Source organism: Antennarius striatus, chromosome 12 (assembly GCF_040054535.1).
Source record: "Antennarius striatus isolate MH-2024 chromosome 12, ASM4005453v1, whole genome shotgun sequence".
Classification (NCBI taxonomy): domain Eukaryota; kingdom Metazoa; phylum Chordata; class Actinopteri; order Lophiiformes; family Antennariidae; genus Antennarius; species Antennarius striatus.
The window spans coordinates 935,413-952,302 of NC_090787.1; the positions used below are offsets into that span (position 1 = coordinate 935,413).

The 16,890-nt window shown below is 38.6% G+C and overlaps 1 protein-coding gene across 10 annotated transcripts in view; it reads left to right on the forward strand.

Moving 5' to 3' along the window:
* Positions 1-12,314, forward strand: part of LOC137605176 (poly(rC)-binding protein 3) — a 56,303-nt gene extending 43,989 nt beyond the window's left edge. For 5 of the 10 annotated variants that reach the window (XM_068329642.1, XM_068329640.1, XM_068329639.1 and 2 more), the window contains 8 exons: positions 358-489; positions 1,079-1,207; positions 3,470-3,544; positions 4,462-4,503; positions 5,951-6,029; positions 6,855-6,907; positions 7,437-7,606; positions 8,616-12,314. In XM_068329642.1, coding sequence (XP_068185743.1) covers positions 358-489; positions 1,079-1,207; positions 3,470-3,544; positions 4,462-4,503; positions 5,951-6,029; positions 6,855-6,907; positions 7,437-7,606; positions 8,616-8,667 — 732 coding nt within the window. In that variant the 3' untranslated portion in view covers positions 8,668-12,314. Of the gene's footprint in view, positions 1-357; positions 490-1,078; positions 1,208-3,469; positions 3,545-4,461; positions 4,504-5,950; positions 6,030-6,854; positions 6,908-7,436; positions 7,607-8,615 lie in introns of those variants that run through there. The other 5 variants (XM_068329645.1, XM_068329644.1, XM_068329646.1 and 2 more) reach the window with 5 other exon arrangements.
* The last annotated feature ends 4,576 nt before the right edge of the window (positions 12,315-16,890 follow it).

Here is a 16,890-nt window from a genome sequence, read left to right on the forward strand (position 1 = left end):
TTTAGCATGACCACTCCTATTTAAACTGTTCCTGTGTGATTTATTGATTAGTTACTATTGATATAGTATTACGATAAACCTGATAAGATGGTGACAGACGCTACAGGTGATGAGTATAAAATCCTTCGCAGTGGTAGACATACAGTATGTGTCCCGTGTAATAGGTGGCTTTAAAGCATGCCCTTTGGCCCTTTTTCCCTCTTACCCGGTATTTGATGTCACTCATCTAATTGATAGACTCGAGCACCGTGACGGAAACTGGGAGACCCACTGCTGTGCTAGCAGCCCATTTGTACTGACTTTAAAGATTGATATGAAAAGGTATTTTACCAAGGTACGTGTGCTCTTGTCTTCAAGGATATAATCAATTCCATGAGTAACAGCCCAGCAACCAGCAAGCCCCCGGTCACCTTAAGGCTTGTAGTGCCAGCCAGCCAGTGTGGCTCCCTCATAGGCAAAGGAGGCTCCAAGATAAAAGAAATGAGAGAGGTATGATATCACACATTTTTGTATGAAGACACAAGATGTTATTTTTTAGTAAGAGTCAAATCATTGCTCCATCTCTTAGTTTGTATTTCTTTATTGTTCAAACTGTGTTAGTGGTTTAACTGTTAGGGTTAGAGGAAAAGAGTGTTGATGAAATTGAGTTTTTTATTGTTTGTTGCATTTTATAATGTGTGCACCTGGCTTGTGTCTAATTTTATGGACAGTACTTTATTTGTTCAGTGAAATGTCCTTTCAAACCAGTGCTTTGAAAAGAACTATACAAATCAAGTTTTACTTACTTACATGCCCTCATTGTCAGTGTATCACATGTCAGAGTGTGGTGTCACATGAAAGATGAGGCCAAGCTAATAGTTATGTTTGTCCTGATGCGCGTCCAGATTTAAATACAGGGAGCACAAAAGCCTTTTATACAAGCAGCAGCAGGTGGAATTGGCCAACAGAACGTATCTGGCCCAACATGTAGATTTTATTATGCATTTAAATCCTCGCAGAGAATACACCTCAATGTTCAACTTGCTGCTGTATCTTGTCAACAGTGTGAAGTCCCTCAAGGTCCCTTACTCTATTTCAGTCCACAGGGGCCCAGGTTCAGGTGGCAGGGGACATGCTACCCAACTCCACTGAACGTGCAGTGACAATCTCTGGGACCCCAGAAGCCATCATCCAGTGTGTCAAACAGATCTGTGTGGTCATGCTGGAGGTAGAGTATGACTTAATAAGGGAACAGCTTTAACATTACTTTAGTGCCATACTTTGTGGAAATAAAGCTGTATAATCTTACAAAAATTTATGAAAGCCATCAGCAAAGATTTTGAGGCTGTGACAGTTGTGTTGTATTTCTGGTTTCACACACACACATCAGATCCATTTAAAAAACATCTAATGCCAGTGGTGGTAACACAACTTTTTCACTCGGGAATCGTGTTTAGAAATGGGCTCAATTTGCATTAGAGAAATTAAATTCCACCATGAGAGACAAACTTGTGGCTGTTTTTGAGCGTAAATGTCAATGTGACAAGCAAACTGCTGGTGTAGAGCTACATTTACTTTTTTACTTTTGTTACAGCCTTATGTTTTAGGATTTAGATGAGCAATTTATGATGGAAATATGTAGAATTATAGTCGTTGTGACAATAAATATACCAAAAAGACCAAACCCCCCCCCCCCCCCCCCAAAACCTCTGTTCTATACTAATATAATGAAAAGTCAATAAAGTAATATGATAAAAAGCACATTTTTGTAATCACATGCCTGTTGTTTTCAGAATTAGTTTTGACCTGTGACCATGTTTGCATTACAAACTATTCGGTTGAAACGTCAAGGACTCCCACACCTGTTTGTGTGAGACAAAGAGCACCACTTGTGTTTTTCAATATTGTAGTTCCAGTCAGTTCCCAGGTGAATACCCGCCCATCCACAGAGCAGCTGTTACAGTGGAAATCTGATGAAGCCCTCTCCACCATCTCTAACATCCTTGCTGCTGCCGCACAGCATGAATCAATAAGTGTTTGATTATCGTTGGTTTGGAAACTGGACCAGCTTTCTCATTGAACCCCGCTCCCTGCTGTCTGAGAGGCCAACTTGGGACCCTCAGAGAGAAATTCGAGACCTGGTGTTGCATAAATCTGTAATCATCATTTTTCTTACATGCAGACTTGTTTCAGTTGTATAAGACAGTCCATAATATTTGACCGACTGCTAATATCTCTGAGCTCCATGGCTCAGCTTTGTTTACCTGAACAAAATAGTGTTTTTATCAGTTCCTGCCAAATCACCAAGACACAAAATTTCCTCCAGGTGTTTTTTCTTGTTTTTCCCCAGTGTAGCTTGAGGCGTTGTGGCACCTTTAGTGTTTGCCTCCATGAATAAATGTGGATTGCAGAGTTAAATTACACAGTATAGGAACACCACACTACGAGGACCCCTCAAGGGAACAGAGGGCTTTGATAGACATCATCACCATGGAAAAGTTGCCCCTTACAGAACACAGAGTGACTCACAAGAATATCGAAACACAACAGTCTCCAACACTGTTACGATGTCGATGTACATTCTCGTAGTCACCGTCATGGCAACAATATTGAATGCCTGGTTAAGGAAAGATTTTACTGGTTTTACGCTCCACACACACAAACTGCAAAACCCAATCATAGGCAAATCTATGAAGTCCAAGCAAAGACAAAAGCAGGTCTGGTATATACTGTACATGTTGAATAAATGCAATCAAGCAGTCAAAATCAGTCAAACAGGAAAATCCATGCAAAGTAATAATAACATGAAGTCATGAAGAACCAGCTTGAAGGAAGAATAGAACCAGATGAATCAGAAAATCATCACTAGGAAACAGACAGGCCCACAAAGGAAGGCACAAAAACACTACAAACTAAACAAAGTGTAGTCCCATTGCACGAGGAAGATGGATTGTCAGAAAGGTGGAAGTTTCCCGCTCAGAACATGGCTGAACACCTCCACCTCTGACTCCATAATTCAAGATGTCTTTTCCACATTTCAGTGTACGTTCAGCCTCCAGTCATGTGCTTTTTGTTAGCATTCCTTACTGGTGTAATTCTCATTAAATCCGTTGTGTACAAACTATTTTCCATCTTATACTAGTGGATGTGGTGCCGTATTTTTTGCATGGGAAAAGTACCTCAAACGTCGGTTATCAAGAACATTTTTTTCCAGAAGCTGTTTGTGTCTCAAAAGGGCAGGCACAACAAGTGTTGTGTTGGAGAGAGTTGAATGACGTGCAGGTGAAAGCAAGATGGTCACTGACGTAGGGGATTGTCTGAAATACAGAGGAACATGAATCCGGGGATACAGGAAACAAACTACACCAAAAGCACACCTCCATCCCAACATCTTGCAACTCTTCTAGCTCTACTTCAGACAGTGTTAAATGAAATGAGACATTGGTATGAATGTGCTGACTCTTCCTCTCTCCTCCCTTCCTTCCCTTAGTCTCCACCAAAAGGTGCCACCATCCCTTATCGCCCAAAGCCCGCCTCCACCCCAGTCATTTTTTCTGGTGGCCAGGTAAGATCTAAGCAAATTCTATAGCTTGTTAGGTTGTGCCTGGAGGTAACATAAGATTTTCACTGCATCATCAGCCCCTTACTTATTCACAACCCCACTCATCATCAAAGGCAGAAGTAATGCAACTTTATTAAACTGCAACAAAAAGACAGCCAGGCTGGGTTTAATGTGTGTAAGGAAAAAACCATGCTCCCAGGACGATGAGGGAGGGAGGGTGAGCCGTTATTTACCCCATAAGATAGGATTTGATAAGATTTCAGCAGGATATATGGGAAAAATCAATCTGTATACTTTAGAAGTGATGTTGAAAAATATAAATATTTAAAGAACAAAGATCTGACAAACATATTGCAAAATTACTAACATTAATAATAATTAGCTTGGGGGCTTTTGTCTGAAGATTACACCTTGTGCCTGTTAGATGGGGTATTATACAGAATCTGAGCTTTTACATAACAATTACTTTCTGAAGAGCAGATGCTATAGTGGTAAAGAAAAAACATACAAATGTCTTTGCATTATAGAACTACTGCAGACAAAATACTTGCAGAGATACTTCAGTGCAATAAAGTTGGCCGTGATTCAGATCCTCATGTTGCTGTTCTCTAGACCGCTTGTTGCAAAGCAACTCTGTGCAGGTCATCAAATATTTACAATTGTTTTCAGGAAAAAATGATTGGTTTCATTTTAGAGTCCAAGTCACATGACTGGTCTTGAGGTTCACTAATTTGTTTTGTGCGATGTTACTGTTTTGTGTATTGTGTGTATGATTCATTTAAATAAATGTGATCTCTGCTCTTGCTAATCCTAGGAATTATTTTTTTTATTAAAGAACAAAGCCGGATATTTTTGGATGAATTTTGGATACATTTTTTTGGAAATAGTCGCTAAAACCTGCCATCTTTTTACCTTTCCAGGCTTACACAATTCAGGGACAATATGCCATACCACACCCAGATGTGAGTTCACATTATCTTTCTGATTTAATCAAGAATTGTACTTGTGTCTCAGTTAAATCTTATTAAAGAATAGCAGGAAAATGTTGATTTCATGGAAGTGTCTACTCATTAAAGTTAAAGTTAGTTAAAGGTGAGTCCAAAAACAAAAACTCTTTGTCCTTCTTGTTTAAAGGTTGACAACAGCTCAGTTAACAGAAGAAACTCTTGCTCTGGATGATAACAGAACAACAAGAGTTGATGATAAAAGAAAATATCTTGTAATGGTCAATTTTTTTTTCTTTTGGGAACCTTTTTCCTTCAGTCAACCACATAATACCTATTTGTAATTTGCCTCCATCTGTCCTTGTCATAAGAGCGTCTGAAGAACTACCTCGCATCAAATTTACAAATTCAAAGTCGACCAATGATTGATGCCACTGGAAGCAGCAGTTGATGGCGCAATCATTCAAGTAGAGATTTGACACCCTTTTCCACCCACATTAAAGCTCCTTTTAAAAGGAGCAGAAGGCATGAAAGCATTCTTCTTCCTCCCTTCCTGATGGAAATAATGCGCAGCAGGGGTTAGACTTCCTGAGCCCATGTCAGGGGGGGAACTCCTGTGACAGGCATTGAGAACCAAAGGTCTCCAGGTTATAAGTGACGACTGAAGGGACAGTCTATAATTGAGGGGGGAAATGGCATTGGATGTTTTCTTGTTCTACATAATCTTAGTGAATCCTGACAAAAAGTTTTTTCTGCTTTTTGATTTTGCAAATTTTAAATGTAAATGAAAATGAATTACATAGTAAGGGAATTATAAAATTACCAGAAATGTAGAGCTCTGTGACGATGACCCACTCAAAGTGTAAATACACTTCAACTTTCAAAAACTTCTTTTGGGATATTTTATGCATTCTGAAAATATTGTTTTGACTTTTGATTAATAGTTTGCATTGAAAGAAACTATACATGGAGTTATTTTATTTGCAGTTTGAAACTCCAACAGGTAGATGGCAGTCTTGAAATCTATCTTTAACTATGACAATATCAACTGAGACAAGAAGATCACCTATGAAACCATTTATCACCCACATACTCGGGTACCGTATCGTAATGCTTATATCTTGAAATGTAGTAGATCAACACACACACACACACACACACACACACACACACACACACACACACACACACACACACACAAACACACACACACACACACACACAAACACACACACACAAACACACACACACACACAAACACACACACACACACACACACACACACACACACACACACACACACACACACATTCAGGATCTCTTCTCTTACCTTTTTGTCCTCCATCACCCTGTGTCATAGCCTCCTTTTTCTCGTCTCCTCATTCTAGTTTTGGTTGACTTCATTTCTTGGTGTGACCTGTGTACCAGTAACCTCTTAGTTCTACTTTCCCTCCTAACCCTTCAGCAGTTGACCAAGCTCCACCAGTTGGCTATGCAGCAAACCCCCTTTACCCCTCTCGGACAGACCACCCCTGCTTTCCCTGGTACGTACCCACAGGGCCCTGTAGATGATTCCTTCTCGTTTCGTTCAGGGAAACATGACTCTGTCCCCACCATCCATCATACCTCTCTTTTGGCACAGCATGACTTGGACCGTTTGGTTTCTCTTCTTTGATTTTGATTTTTCACGTACATTTTTTCTCTCGACTCTGATATTACTCTGCTGAAAGGGAAAACATTGACACTGTAACATCATGTTTTCAACATAGCTGTTATCACTAATAACACATTTTAGGTTTTGCTTTCTGTTAAAGATGACAAGACTTGAAATAGTGCAGCCACATCCTGCTGAAATCACCAATGAATAGTTTCCCAATTTTGAATTCATGCATTTCACCGAGAGGCCCAGGTAAAGATGACTCGAGTAAATATGGGAGGATTTTAGAATTAATGCAGATTCTTCAAGAGAAGTGTCCTGGTTTTCTCATCAAATCCCATTCACACAGCAAATAAGGACAAAGAGTGAACAAACACAATTAAAAGGTTCCACTGAGAAGGCACATGCTCAAATTAGGACATTTGGAAAAGCCAGTTACCGCAGAAGTGAAACTTTTTTTCTGTTTAATCCATACCATAATTATATCTGAATGTTAAAACTGGAACCATGGGAACTTCTGAAACTTAAAGAAACTCAACTTTTTCACTAGTCAGATTTGTACAGTGGTAGATTAACCTCCATTTGTTGTGCTATGTTAAAATAAACTAAGCTAATCTGTAGCGCGTTAGTAAAACTGAGATCCATCAATGTTTTTGATCAACTCTTAACAAGTGAAATGAACTATATTTCCTTCCTTTTTACATCACTTTAGGTTTGGATGCTAGTCCACCAGCCAGCACCCATGAACTCACCATTCCTAATGATGTGAGTAATGCCATCTTGAAGCTTATTTGTGAAGCATTGGTATGAAAATCTGACTGTAGATATCTGCTTTTTTCATAGCTTTAGTACTTATATTTATCATTTTAATCTTCTAAAAGCATAAAAAAAATATTGAATGCAAGAATATTAAATACCAGTTTAATAGAAATTCTATGACAGTAGATGGTAACTTTAATTGTTCATTAACTGACAAGAAAAACTTTAACAGACAGAGATTATCACATCCATTCAACCTAACCATTTAATGAGAACAAACCCATTGTGAACGTTAACAACAATGACCTGGTTATTACCGCTGGCACAGCAGAAAGCCCACAATGAGCTGATATATCAACCATTGTATAATTGATCAATTTAATTTCCTGAGTGATGGGATTTAAATTCAATCCAAATCCTTTCATATTTCATTAGTACCTTTGAAATATAGAACTCTAATTATTGAGCATAAATATATTAGGATAATAATGGACTACGTCATAGTATACGTTCAGACACTTGTGCTTTTTTCCAGCTAATAGGCTGCATCATTGGACGTCAGGGAACCAAAATAAATGAGATCCGACAGATGTCCGGGGCACAGATCAAAATTGCCAACGCCATGGAGGGCTCATCAGAGCGCCAGATCACCATTACAGGGACGCCTGCTAACATCAGCCTGGCCCAGTATCTAATCAATGCGAGGTAACCGTTCAACTTAAACTCTGACGCAATTACCATCCACACTTAGACCTGGTATTAGCATCCAACCTGGAGGATTGGATTACATTGGATTACCTGTGTTTTATCTTGGTAGTTATTTCTTTACAAGAGAACACAGTGGCATATTCTTTTTCTCAGAAATGCGAACTTGTGATTGAATCACAGAAACAGAGAATAATATCAGGTGTGAACAAGGTTGGAGTAATGACAGCTACACCTGAATGATCATGCTTATTATAAAGAGCCAAGACAACTGCAATCTGTGATTGTGTTCTTTGAAAAGCGAGACAAACATATTGCTGTTTTAATTTTATTTTGACACTGTAGACACCTCAGGTTACCAGACAACGCACACTATTGCTAGTGTTTTGACTAGTGATGCATGGTGTGATGTATTATGTCCTTGGTTCTTGCAATCTATTTATTTCCCTTTTTCTAAATCTGCATTAAGTTAATTCAGTAAAAATGCTTCATGGGAACAAAGACAGTGATTAAAAAAAGTTCTCTGTCTTTGAACATAATGTCAGAATTAATAAATAGGTTGATAAATGAACCATTACATTTCCACATCTTTCCTTGGTTTGCAAAGATCTGACCTTGCTTCATTTGAATATATAGCATTCATGGTATTAAACTCAAGTAAGGAAATTGAGACTGGATAGTAAGACAATGTACAGTACATACACAATAAAAAGTAAAGACAGTATTTTTCATTTAAATCTTACTGCCATGCTCCATTACCCCTGTCTCTGTTTTGCTCTATTTGCTGAATCCACAAATTCATTATCATCAGAAAATGAAACAAAAAAGTGAGCCTGTCTGCTGTCCGTGGTTTAGCTACATCTCAAAGTCAATTGTTACCAGCGTCAGAGCAGGAGAACACCACGTACACAACTAAAAGGACTTGATGGTTTCCACTTCTTAAGGGGCTTTCAGAGAGCTGTTCACTGAGAAACTAATGGATCTTGCTTTCCTACACCTCCAATGGCAGGTTCAGGGACGTGGCTGCCATGTGGAATGACTCATCCATGACTACATCCTGAAGTAACCTCAAATCTGCTTCTATTTGCAGAAGCCAAGCTATCACATGAAACTTCCCCTCGACGTCTCTGAATTTGCATAACCTGCGCTGTTAGTCCGTGGCAAGCCAATTTATGAGCAAGGCTGATTACACTGAGATTTGTTTTAATTAATTCAATCTGTAAATCTTGAAAGAAATGGTTTGAAATTTTGGGAAACATGAGTAAATATGATGCTAGAGGCACAAAACAGTTTAGAACATCAAACTATGGAGGCGGGGAGAGTTTATACTGATATAATCCACTAACTAACATTTAAACTAGCTAAATAAAGGACCAGAGACTATGATCTAGGGGGATGCATTGGCAAATAGAAATTACCCAGAAAATGAGAACCAGCAATTATTTCTTCATGAATCAAGAATTTATGTATTTGTGAAGACTGGAGACCCTTCTAGCATTACTTGATGATGGGACAAAGAACATTTGGTTATTTACAACTCCAAAGCGTTGCTGCTAAATCCTAGATGCCACTAAATTCTACACACTGGAGATTCTGCCCACAAGTCCAGGAAGTTACTGTTCTTGTCAGAGGCAGGGGTTGTTTCCTATCTGCTGATTGAAAATATTATCTTTTGACATTTTTGAAATGAAGTTTTCTTTTATTATCAGTTAAGCAGACAGTTAAATGTGCCATTCAGTTACTATTAAAGTTGCTGCTAAGCACAATTTACAATCATCCAAAATAGAACCTTTCATGTTCAGCTCAATTTGTTACAGAGAATGGTTGTTTCCCAAAATATGAATCTAGTCTAGCATGCTTTATCTGAAAACATCAGATACTTATCAAACCATATTGTGACATTATCTTAACAGAGTGAAACTGAATTTAAAAAATTAAAGGAAAGAATACAGATGAAAACTGAAACATGATCAACATGATGACAAAAAGAGCAATGCTGTAAGAGTGATCTGATGCTTCCATCAATGCGTTATATGTGCATTAAACATGACATACCACCTTTCTTTTCTGTCTACTGCATGGCATCATGGGAGGTTTGTTGCTGCATGTTTAAGCGGGTAAATGTCATCGCAAAAGCAGGTGCTCCAAAATAACAGCAGCCTTTACCACATGACTTTCACTATAAAGTGAAAATTCTTTAACCGCTGTTCTTTTTTCCGTGTCCACCCCCCCACACCTCCCACTTCTCCTCCTTCTCTCCCCCACCTCCCCTCGATGGTTCTAGGCTGACATCTGAAGTCACTGGAATGGGCACGCTCTAATTTCTACCTATCGTCCCTCAGTGCATCACATGACCCTTGAGCAATTGGCATTGCACCTGTCTATTTATTTCTATGTGTTTACTGTCCTGATGTTTAGGTGACTTTTATCATTTCTAGTATTAAATGTAAACATGCTTATCTGCTCTGGTACTAGGACTCCACACACCTCTCTGAATACAAAGGTTACTTATGTTTCTGAAAGTGTTTTCTTTTTTTTGACACTAGTACGTTTCATCACATCTCACGTCTTTGTTTCACCTCATGTTTCTATACATCACATTTCTTTTAAGCACTGCAGGTACCTAAAAGTCAATGCAAAGTAAACCTAAAGGTTAATTGAACCACTTCAACCACTCCAAATAAATATATATAGAGGCACGTTCCCATTCCTTTGAAAGCTATGCTACCACAAAGGTTCATTAAACTGCTCCAAACCAGACATTTCATTCCAGTTTAATTTAATTTCATGCCTGATATAATCAGTACTCGACTGCGTGCCTGTTAGTCTTAGCAATGCTCCTATATGGATTGATGTAATTGAGACTGGAATGGAACATGGCATACATTGCCTTTTTACGATCGTAGCACGTAACTCCAATTTGTGAGGACCTCATGGGAACAGGTCAATAGTCATCTGTAAATCCACAAACACCAGTCTTTCAGAGTTTCATACAAGACCTGAAGTAAAGGTTGTATGAAGAAATGAAGGCCAAGTAAATGACTGCATAAGACTGAATTGCAAATGCATGCTATAAATAAACCCCAAGTTATCCGTCTGTTCTCCTTACACATGTAATCTGCCATTCTACCAGTCTGTAAGCTGCCATTCCATAACTACTATGTACGAGAGAGGCCATGTAGAAAGGTCTGACAACTGTCTCGTACATGTTTAGCACTCATGTAGCTGATTGAGTTTTACAGTAAATGTCGAAGCAATGCTCCATTAGTCAATCATGACATACATGCAACACAGGAAACAAGATAAAGAAATGTAATATGTCTGCTTAGCATGTATGAAACACTGGAAAGATATGTCAATTTATGTATGTGCAGTACTTGTTGGTTTTGCAGCAAATCAAGCTGCATAGAAGCCTTATATATATACAGTATATATATATATATATATATATATATATATATATATATATATATATACACACACACACACATACTGTATGTATGACTTTGCAGATGCCATCCTTTACACCTCATTTCAAAACGCGTTCACGTTCAAAGTGTTTAGAGGGGAGCTGAATGTATTTCCAAATATCTTTCAATTCATACTCAACTAATTGCCGTCTTTTGAATCAGCCACTTAAATTACATCTCACAGGAGGAATATAATCAAACAGAAACCTTTTTTTATCAGAAAGTTTGTGAAGTTCGGTATGTATGACCTGTTTTGAACTGTAATCAGCAGTTTATTACACTATATGCAATGCTATGTAATGTGGTTATTTTATATTGTGCTAAACATGAGGAAAGATGTTTCTGAATTTTATGAAAGCTTAAAGCAGATTGGTTCTATCAACGTCTGCAGCTCTAAATTCAAACTTAAGCTTGTGAAATAAAGATATTTATCAATACACAGTTATAATAGCAGGTTGCTACTCTTTTTAATTCACTCGATATTCGTTTTACAGATGAATTATGGATGTGCATTACTCCAGTGATAAATATGATGTTATTTGCATCACTGCAGTTTCAGCTCAGGTACTTTTGGTCAGAATTTATTCTAAATACATACATTATGAATCAGTAATGCAAACAGGTAGTCATTGAAATGAACATCCGACACACATTGCTTCACAATTACATCACAAATGTAAATAAGTCAGCACTCGTCTGGCTGCAGCCAGATGAAACAAGCAAATGAAAAGAGAAAATAAACAGGAATAGGTGACTGAGGGCTAGCATGTTTTTGAAATGTGCCACGTAGAAAGGTTTCATCATCCACAGCGTCCCCTGTTCATGTATGTTCATATCAGATTGAAATATTCTGTAACGTGTATATTAATGGTTGTTCATCTGGTTTTGTGCAGGCAGACCAACCAGTATGCAGTCATGCTGCTTTGCAGTAGCTCTCTGTTGCCTTTTTGATTGTCATAATCGTTTTATCTTTCATTATCACAGCGTTGCTCATCGTCCTGCCACGCCATCAAACAACTTCTTTCATGGTGCTTTTGTCACATTACTGATCCGTTAACTTTTTTTTTTGTTCCTGTGCTAGAGCAGCAAAAAAAAAAGAAAGGTTAGGACTCATGATGATGATATGTGTTCATGTCTGACAGTTTGTTTCTTAATGTCTGTGTTGGATTTAATTCAGTTGAGGTTGATTTTGAAAAGTTTTGTAAAAAGAAGAAAATAAATTTTGTGTTTTTCCCTCATCTTTGAATTTCTGTCATCTTTTCAAATATTTTACATCTTGAAAATTGTGTTGATTATTTTTCTTTGTCCTGCACATAAGCAGCAAAATCTTAATCTTGTTTTATTCAACTCATTAGAATACTAAGAACCATTGTGGGATAAATTAAATATAATTGAGAAAACTAATGTGCAGAAAAATCCAGCTTCAAAGCCTGAATTATGTAACATTTATAAATGATGGGATCAATTTTTGAGAGAATTAAACCATTTAATAGCAGTGAGGATTTATTTGATTTCTATGTCAATAGAAAATGGATTAAGTCTCAGCGAGCCATCTCCCCTAGAAATGATGTTTTTGTACAACTGATTTGTGCCGAAAAATATTTTATCAAAGGAAAAGAATGCTGACCGATTAAGTTTTGTTATTTCATGTCACATGTTGTGGGAATATTAGCATGCATGTCATTTCACAAACATTGGTAAAGTATGGAATAGCAGCCACCATCCAGGATTGTTTTCATCACTCTTCGTTGGTTCACACAAAAATTGCTTCATCTTTCAACTGTTTCACCAAAAAAAAAAAAAAAACTTGGTTTGTTTGCCCAACAACGGTGTTCCGTTCTCAAGAGTATAATCTTTCAAAATTCCACCCTCAGCAGGTTCTGTTAACTTTATTTATGCTCCTCCAGTGTTCATTTGCTGAAACACGAGGGTCATCTAGTTCTATGGTGATGCTTTTGAAAGGGAATGTCGCCAACTATTAGCCTGGTGTGCATTAATCAACTTTTTCAATTATTGTACATCCTTTTAAACATTAGAATTCTTTTCTTTTCTTTTTTTTTGAAAGGCAACAAAGGAAAACTCCACAGAAAAAATGTCACAAAGGAGGTTGGATCATGAAGGGGTGGGATCTGTAACACTGAGGGAAAGAGTTTTAGCCCATATTGGAATGATTGATTAAATGTTTTACTTTCTTCTGCTTCTTCTTACAAAATATAAGCGAAAAAGTTCCTCTCCTTAAATTGATGAAAGTGTTTTGTTGCATAAACCAACCCAGGAATTAGAGAAGAGGATGGACTAACCCTGATCTGATATCAACGTCCTCCTCTGCCAATTTCTTGGGATCCTGGTGGAGCACACAATTGTTGGATTTCCTCTGTCAAATTAAGGGAATTGATCAAGGCAGTGATAATTTTGCTCTACTAAACGTACGCATGCTTTTGCAAATTATTTGCATATTAGCAGAATCTCTGTTTCAGACACACACATAAGACATTGATGTACCGTGTCTGAACATAAAAGATGTGATGCAGTGAATTAGCGTATAAGAAAATGAATGAATGAATGATGTTGTGAAGGAAACAAAGACCATTTGAACCATAATGAGAAAATGGGAATTAGTGTACCTTACAAGTCTCAAAAATGTTCAGAGAACATTTCAGTGAATGTCAAGCATGAAAACCACTTACTGACTGTAACTATGTCAATATTAAATCATTGTTCTGTATGTAAAAAAAAGAAGAAGTATTTTTTAGATTTTTTTTTTTATGAACACTTATTAGAAAGTGTGATCTTTAACCAAAGTAAGTGAACCAATCAGACAAGTGGGCTGCATGTGGACTCAGAGTCACAGAGAGTCAGTTTGGTATGTCCACCACAGACCCAGACCTCCTGTCCCGCCATCGCAGCTTAGAAACACAACATTTCATTCAGTCAAAGGAATGTCTCTGACCACAATCTAAGTACTGACACATTGTCCCTGCAAAGCAATTATAAAAACAATTTATTGATGTACAAACATTTTCTAGGGGATGGAGTTGACATTCACACAGACGCACACACACACACACACGCACACACACACACACGCACGCACGCACGCACGCACGCACGCACGCACGCACACACACACACACACACACACACACACACACACACACACACACACACACACAAAACAGCAGACAAAGTAGCTGTTGAATGCCAAGGTTAATCATTTTCAAATACAAGTCAACTGAATGTTTTCTGATGATTTAGACCCTGACCGTCCAGAGCACAGAGAGAAAACATTCAGGCTGACTTCATTCAAGCTTACAAATTTATTTAATAATCAGGAAGATTAGATGTGCATGTCTTTTTTTGGGGGGGCTGAACTTATCCATGCTTAATTTTACATGTTTAGCACACTTTTTATTCCCTAGTGAAAGAGTAGAGGTTGCGTAAATTTTAATGAGGCACAAGACCTTTTTAATGACACCAATTATTACCGATGGCAAAGCCTTTTCTGTGGAGTGCATGGCGTCATGAAGTACGCAGTAGGGTGTAAATCTAGGAGATCATCCCACAGACAGCACAGGTGAGTCTGATGGAGCGCCTCAGTTTCACAGGCACTGATTGTTCCTGTCATGGATAGATCCGAGCTCTGCATCACAATCAGCTCTGAATGTTGTTGGAACATCTGAAAGGATTTTGGTCTGCTTGTAGAGAAAAGGTGGATATGACCCCCTTTGTGATGTATGACTAAAAAGTAGATGAAGGATCAAAACCTCTCTCCAAAGCACCGTACTGACCCAGTGTCCTTCAAATCTGCACAGATCTGATGCATTGGTATGCACTTCTCACCAATCTTACTGTTCAGTTGCATTTAGGAGCAGATTGATGCCCCAGAAAGACAAAGGTCAAAGATAACGCTGCGTGAGTTTGGTTAGGGTTATGTTTATGATTGAAAACATTTACACTCAGTCTCCAAATTACAATTTGCAGACAAGCTTTGGGTCAATTAAATGGGCGTAAATGAAAATGTATATTCTTTTGTTCTGTATCCCACAGTGCCAAATGTTCACCGCCTCCCTCAAACTGATTGTTAGTGAAGGGGAACGATCCTCAAAGGCCCGTCGTCATGATGTTGTCAGGCTCGTGAAGCACATTCGTCGTCCCTCTCAGCGCAGCTGTTTGACCACAACATTTTGACCAAAAGGCTCGTCTGCTTGTCTGAACCTCTTTTCATATTATACGCCACCATCTGTAACGGCACACAGCAATGTGCAGGGGATGGACAGAAAACACCAACACCTCGCAATATGATGCAATTGACTGCAACTCTCCTGCAAAGAATAATATCGTTTTTTAAGTCAATAATCAGTTTTTCATGAGGCTCAGCGTGGGGTTTTGATTAGACTTGGAATATTTAAGGTGGGCCTTTTTTTTTTTTTTTTTGCCTGCTCATGTTGATCCTGTCTGCTTCTTACCCAGAGTGTAACCATTACTGGACCAAGGGGGGGGACAAATGCCCTCCTGCTTGACAACAATCCAGCAAAATTGCCCTCTAAAATGCCTCCATGATCGATGAAATGTGCCCCTTCTTAGGCCCGATATGCAAAACGAGCCACTGGGATGTACTTCAGTGATGTCTCGCACTAATGGATGTCGTGAAAAGGGGGGGAAACACAGGTTTACTGACAACATTTTAACTAAATGTCCCTGAGCCTGTGTAATATTATTCTTTATACCATCACATCTTCCACAAAGTGGCACTCCAGTGTCTCCCAGCCTAAGTAAGTGTTCCTGCTGGTAATTGGACACACTGTTGGTCTGACATTCAGCTGGAGTGTGAGCACAGGAGACAGGGCCTCACGGGACGACTTGGTCCACATGTTCCAAATTAACTTTGTGGCTCTTGACGGGCAGTAAGGGGTCACCTTGTATGCGGTTCGACCATCGGTCCACTCCAAATCTTTCATAGCTATTAATTCTACCTCCTTTCAAGCAGCTCTGATCATCCTCCCCAAGTCCCTGATTGCCTTTTGTAGAACATTCACCGAGTCTAAATAGAGAGATAATCCCTGTGCTAAATAACTTCCAATCTCAGCAGAAAAAGAGGAAGATCCAAATTAAATAGAAAGCTCATTCAACCTGTGCATTGAGGTAGTAGAAATATGATAATATACTGTTATGTGGCCTTGTGCACAAATCTAGTCACGTTACCAGAGGAAAGAAAAGTAAAGCATGGTTATAATATTACCAGTGTTATGCCAGTATTATAACCATAATACTGGTAATATTAATTAAAAATCAAATTGAACATATATAGGAAATACAAACCTCAATACTTTCCTTAACACTGTTCATTTTCAAATCATAAGCTGCATTGGCATTTTTATCGTGTGATGGAGACATTTAATTCCACACATCACGGATAAAGATCAGACATTTTCATTTTGATGCGAGATGAAGACAAGAGTCATTCCATGAATGTATGATTAATTTGCTGTGATATTTAAAACGGAAACAGGTGAAGGGAACAGGTGGAGGAGAAGCTAGAGAGGTGGAGGTTTGTCCTGGAAAGCAGAGGAATGAAGGTTAGCTGCAGTAAGACAGAGTACATGTGTGTGAATGAGAGGGACCCAAGTGGAAGAGTGAGGTTACAGGGAGAAGAGATCAAGAAGGTGGAGGATTTGAAGTACTTAGGCTCAACAGTCCAGAGCAATGGAGAGTGTGGAGAAGAGGTGAAGAAGCGTGTCCAGGCAGGATGGAACGGGTGGAGGAAAGTGTCAGGTGTGATGTGTGATAGAAGAGTTTCAGCTAAAACGAAAGGAA